This window comes from Trichomycterus rosablanca, chromosome 7, assembly GCF_030014385.1.
Source record: "Trichomycterus rosablanca isolate fTriRos1 chromosome 7, fTriRos1.hap1, whole genome shotgun sequence".
NCBI lineage: Eukaryota > Metazoa > Chordata > Actinopteri > Siluriformes > Trichomycteridae > Trichomycterus > Trichomycterus rosablanca.
In genome coordinates, this window is record NC_085994.1 from 1,094,001 (window position 1) to 1,100,000 (window position 6,000).

At 45.5% G+C, this 6,000-nt stretch overlaps 1 protein-coding gene across 2 annotated transcripts in view; it reads left to right on the top strand.

The window, feature by feature from the left end:
- The window catches only part of rfx2 (regulatory factor X, 2 (influences HLA class II expression)), a 65,169-nt gene that overhangs the window by 45,956 nt on the left and 13,213 nt on the right, over nucleotides 1–6,000 (top strand). For both annotated transcript variants that reach the window (XM_062998809.1, XM_062998810.1), the window contains one exon: nucleotides 1,859–1,977. In XM_062998809.1, the coding sequence (XP_062854879.1) occupies nucleotides 1,859–1,977 (119 nt within the window). The remainder of the gene's footprint in view (nucleotides 1–1,858; nucleotides 1,978–6,000) is intronic.

Here is a 6,000-nt window from a genome sequence, read left to right on the forward strand (position 1 = left end):
CCCTCCCTGGACACGGCCGGATTGGTTAAACTGGGGGAAAAGTGTGTAAAATGAACAAAAAAAACAAAAAGTGTTTGGAATTATGGTGTCATAAACATCAAAGCAAATGGTGTGTGAGAGGGCTCCTGATGCCACCCTCCTATTTCTGTCCGGGCTTGGGACCTGCCCTGAGAGCGCACTCACACGTGCACCTCCCAACCTTCAGACACAGCCAGTTACGTGGAGTAGATGTCCGACTGGCCGACCACACCGCTGCGATTCGAACCCCGGATCTAAGCAATTTCCCCCGGCGCTATCTGAGCGCCCCCTTGCAGAAATAATGCGACCTGTGCGACAGGTAAATCTTGTAGGTGTGTGACAGAACGGCGCCACTTATTTACACGGAGACCGAAGTGTCTTCTTTATCGTTTTGCTTTTTTAATGTTCTGTGCGTGTAACATTAAAGGGAAACGGATATGTCTACAAACTCCTTGACAGCAATATGTGCTGTATAATGCCAGTACTTTTGAAAAACAATGCTGTACCTTTCTGTTAAACCATTTATAAAAGAAATGGCAAAATAAAAAAATACCTGGACCAATCATTTTGTGTCTGTTCATGCAGAAGGGAAACCAGTTATATTCCCCAGACAGTGTTTTCACAGTTGAACCTGCATAATACTGACACAGCAACATTGGTCCAGTATTTTCAGCCTTTTCCTTAATAATAGCTTTGTGAAAAAAAAAAATAATGCATGTTTTTTGTTCTAATCCTTTTTGCTGCTGAATAAAAAGCCAAACGTGACCGTTTCCCTTTAATATGAGCGCTGCTGTACTAGTGGCTTAGAAACAAAACCTAAAATAAAACGTAAAGTTTTGCTATTTCAGTCCAAACACATGTGCAAGGTTTGTAAAAATGCCAAGCAAGAGTCTTTTGGGGTTCTGAATTAGAAAAGAACTAGAACTAAAATCAGCCTGTATTTCCTGAAGATCCAGGGAAACGTAAGTATTTTAAGTCGATGCATGGTTTTTAAAACTATGTTTATAAATGATCCTGTTTAATTTCTACAGCGTCTCCGTTCATATAAGCGTTCATACGATTCCCTCAGCACTACTCGCCGTGTGCAGGACCTCAGTCGTATCTGCTCCGGTCGCTGGTCGGCGGCATTAAGCTCCGTCTTAAAAAACACCGTCTGCAGCCGTCAGAGGACGATTGTCAAAGTTCTCCACGACCCAAATCATCCAAAGTTTGGTGATACTTAAAACTGGCACAAAACTAAAAGCTGGTTTGTTCACTGTGTAAAGCTTCGATGGTACCACAGCAGCACCGGCGCCGTGCTGCACGTCTGTATCGTTTCATTACGCTTCTTAATCTCGGAGATCTCGGAATACCGTATTCCTTAGCGAGTTCAGTTAGCGATCAAAGCACAAAAAGCGTGTTTACATGGTTTAGAATGTGCAGTAAGTGTTGAGTGAATGTGGAGGTTAGGATCTGGGATCATTCTGTCGTTACTGTACGCTGGACTTAATGAGACGCGGCTACATCTAACTATTTTATCTCTGCTATAAGGTGAAGCACGTTGCTGTGTGTACAGAACAGCATGAACACGAGCTGCACTCTGTTTAATATGGAGCACCTGAGAATGTGATCATATGGACATAAACCCTGTTTACATTTAGTTCTGTGTTAGATTATTATGCTGTACAGTTTAGTGCTCAAATAAAAGAAGCTTAAATGAGATTGTAAATTATATTTTATCTATAAATTACATTAATCGACTAATCGATAAACAGTCTATAGATTAATGGATAGAAAAATAGTCCTAGCCCTAGAATCGATGTTTCTACCCTCCTCACGTACGTGTGTGTTGGATTTACAGACGTGTCCCACGCCCTGCCCCCGTTCCCCTCCCTGGATCTGGGCTCGTGCCCGCTGCCAGAGCGCATCAACATAAACGACGTGAAGAAGCTGGAGAGACTCTACAGAGACCACTGTGAGGTACGCTCCTCCTCTCATTCATACTAGATCAGACTTCAAGTTTATTTCAGTCACCCCCTCGTGACCCCTGTGTAGTGTGAGCGGCTCCCTGTCCTGCAGGAGGTCCAGATACATAAAACAATTCAGCAGAAGCTTTTATCCAAAGCGACTTACAGCTGTGACTGAATAGAGTGCAAGAAATTGACTGCTGAGGGCCTTGCTCAAGGGTCCAACAGTGCCAACTTGGTGGTGGACTTCTGATCACTAGTCCAGCACACTGTACAACCACTGAAAACAATATTACAATAAAATACAATAATACGCTTACCAAGTGGGGTGGCCGGCTAGTGCACACCCTCTCTCGCTTTTTATTTTTTGGACCTCCCAATCTAGTCATATCCAGTTCCCAATTGCGAACCCGCTGCCGCTTGCACATTTACATTTACGACATTTAGCGGACGCTTTTATCCAAAGCGACTTACAGTACTGTGACAGCACACAATCCAAGCAATTGAAGGTTAGGAGCCTGGCTCAAGGGCCCAACAGTGACAACCTGGCAGTGGTGGGGCTTGAACCAGCGACCTTTTGATTACTAGTCCAGTACCTTAAGCGCTGGGCTACAACTGCCCATCTGCTTGCACAATCCCCGATCTCATCAAGGTCCAATCTGCTGCCACTTTTTATCACCCGTCAGTGTTGGGTTACCGCACAGAGCCGTATATATATATGTATGGAGAGCCACTCCAGGCTTCACATGACTCCTGACCCCACCCCGTACGACCTTCACTCCCTCAAACACAGACATGTGTGTTTGTGTGGACGCTCAGCCCTAGTGCACACCTACCTCTCTGACGTGTGAAGAGAACACGCTTTTCCCTCTCTAATAATAATAACATTTTATTTGATAAGTGCCTTTCAGGACACACACAGACATGGGAACACTACACATGTAGCACAATTCTGGGTCACCCAAAAGCCGTACGGAAAAAAATAGGTTTCGAGACGGGTTTTGAACAAGGCTGTAGATGTACACTCAAGTTGAAAGAGGGAAGAGCTGGAGAACATGACGTAAGCAGACTACGAAGAAATGAAGGTGCGAGGCCGTGTAAAGGTCTAAAAACCAGCACAAGCAGTTTATACTGTATTCGATACTGTACTGGAAGCCAGTGTAGATGTTTCAGAGTTGGGGTGATGTGCTCCCAGGATCTAGTATGGGTTAGAATCCATGCAGCTGAATTTTGCACACACTGCAGCCCGTTCAAAACCTAACAGGGAATCCATAAAGAAGGAGTCGAGTCCTCATCCGCCCTCATGGGCTTGCATATTCGTTTCTGCTACACGTGATCAAATCTTAACGCTTAGATCCGACGGTCAGCGGTCAGTACATTCAGTTGATAAGTTTCACAGTGGGAAACGTGCGCCAGCGCCGTTATCACAGACTGACCGTCGCATGTGACCGTGCAGTACGTGTGCACGGCTCGGCTTTTCCTTCTGCTCTTCCTGTTCAGATCACACCTTTTGTTCCCGAGCTCCTTTCATCCCGCGCTCTGGGCCTTTCCAGTCATGCCAATTAACCTTTGAGCCACACACACACACACACACACACACACGCACCGGCCACTCATCTGCCTCGGCTTTTGTCTGATGCCAGGCACAGAAGTATATTTAGCCGTGTTCTTTCCCTTCATATATTTTGTTTATCTTTAAATCTAAATCTGTGCCGCTGCTTGTAAACATTCAGACTCGTTTCTCACCTCTGCTCATGTATAAAAGCTTTACCAATTATTATTTATGAAATAAAGTCGAGCTGACGCCTGAACTCCTCTGAACGCCCCGGCGCTGTGGGTTTACGGCCGGGCCTCGCTCCATAAAACAACTTGTTTGTGGAGGCAGGGGAATTTTTTTTCTTCCCCCCTCTGTGTGTTTTTTTTTCGGTTGTTGTCGGAGTGCTGTGTGTGAGCTGTTGCCGGGGCAACGGTAAACAAGGTTGTCATGGCAACCTGGCCAGGAACCCAAAACATGCGGTGTGATTGGTGGAAGGAGGGGCGTGGGGGCGTGGCACGGGGCCAGGCAACTGGATATAGGAACAAGTGTCCTGCCCTGCCACGGGAGAATCTCTCAACCTACTGCGAAACGCACACACACACACACGCACACACACACACACACACACACACACACACACACATACACTCACTTACATACACACACATGCACATTCATGCATGTGCATATATATATATATATATATATACAGTGTATCACAAAAGTGAGTACACCCCTCACATTTCTGCAAATATTTCATTATATCTTTTCATGGGACAACACTATAGACATGAAACTTGGATATAACTTAGAGTAGTCAGTGTACAGCTTGTATAGCAGTGTAGATTTACTGTCTTCTGAAAATAACTCAACACACAGCCATTAATGTCTAAATAGCTGCAACATAAGTGAGTACACCCCACAGTGAACATGTCCAAATTGTGCCCAAATGTGTCGTTGTCCCTCCCTGGTGTCATGTGTCAAGGTCCCAGGTGTAAATGGGGAGCAGGGCTGTTAAATTTGGTGTTTTGGGTACAATTCTCTCATACTGGCCACTGGATATTCAACATGGCACCTCATGGCAAAGAACTCTCCGAGGATGTGAGAAATAGAATTGTTGCTCTCCACAAAGATGGCCTGGGCTATAAGAAGATTGCTAACACCCTGAAACTGAGCTACAGCATGGTGGCCAAGGTCATACAGCGGTTTTCCAGGACAGGTTCCACTTGGAACAGGCTTCGCCAGGGTCGACCAAAGAAGTCGAGTCCACGTGTTCGGCGTCATATCCAGAGGTCGGCTTTAAAAAATAGACACATGAGTGCTGCCAGCATTGCTGCAGAGGTTGAAGACGTGGGAGGTCAGCCTGTCAGTGCTCAGACCATACGCCGCACACTGCATCAACTCGGTCTGCATGGTCGTCATCCCAGAAGGAAGCTGACGCACAAGAAAGCCCGCAAACAGTTTGCTGAAGACAAGCAGTCCAAGAACATGGATTACTGGAATGCCCTGTGGTCTGACGAGACCAAGATAAACTCGTTTGGCTCAGATGGTGTCCAGCATGTGTGGCGGCGCCCTGGTGAGAAGTACCAAGACAACTGTATCTTGCCTACAGTCAAGCATGGTGGTGGTAGCATCATGGTCTTGGGCTGCATGAGTGTTGCTGGCACTGGGGAGCTGCAGTTCATTGAGGGAAACATGAATTCCAACATGTACTGTGACATTCTGAAACAGAGCATGATCCCCTCCCTTCGAAAACTGGGCCTCATGGCAGTTTTCCAACAGGATAACGACCCCAAACACAACCTCCAAGATGACAACCGCCTTGCTGAGGAAGCTGAAGGTAAAGGTGATGGACTAAACCCAATTGAGCACCTGTGGCGCATCCTCAAGTGGAAGGTGGAGGAGTTCAAGGTGTCTAACATCCACCAGCTCCGTGATGTCATCATGGAGGAGTGGAAGAGGATTCCAGTAGCAACCTGTGCAGCTCTGGTGAATTCCATGCCCAGGAGGGTTAAGGCAGTGCTGGATAATAATGGTGGTCACACAAAATATTGACACTTTGGGCACAATTTGGACATGTTCACTGTGGGGTGTACTCACTTATGTTGCAGCTATTTAGACATTAATGGCTGTGTGTTGAGTTATTTTCAGAAGACAGTAAATCTACACTGCTATACAAGCTGTACACTGACTACTCTAAGTTATATCCAAGTTTCATGTCTATAGTGTTGTCCCATGAAATGATATAATAAAATATTTGCAGAAATGTGAGGGGTGTACTTACTTTTGTGATACACTGTACATACATATACATACATACACACACACACACACACACATATATATATATATATATATACACAAACAGGAAAGAAACACACACAGTACACAGTACACAGGTATACATGCACAAACACTCATGCACACAAACACACACTTATTCACCCAAACACTAGACTATATACACAATGTACACACACACACACACACACACACACA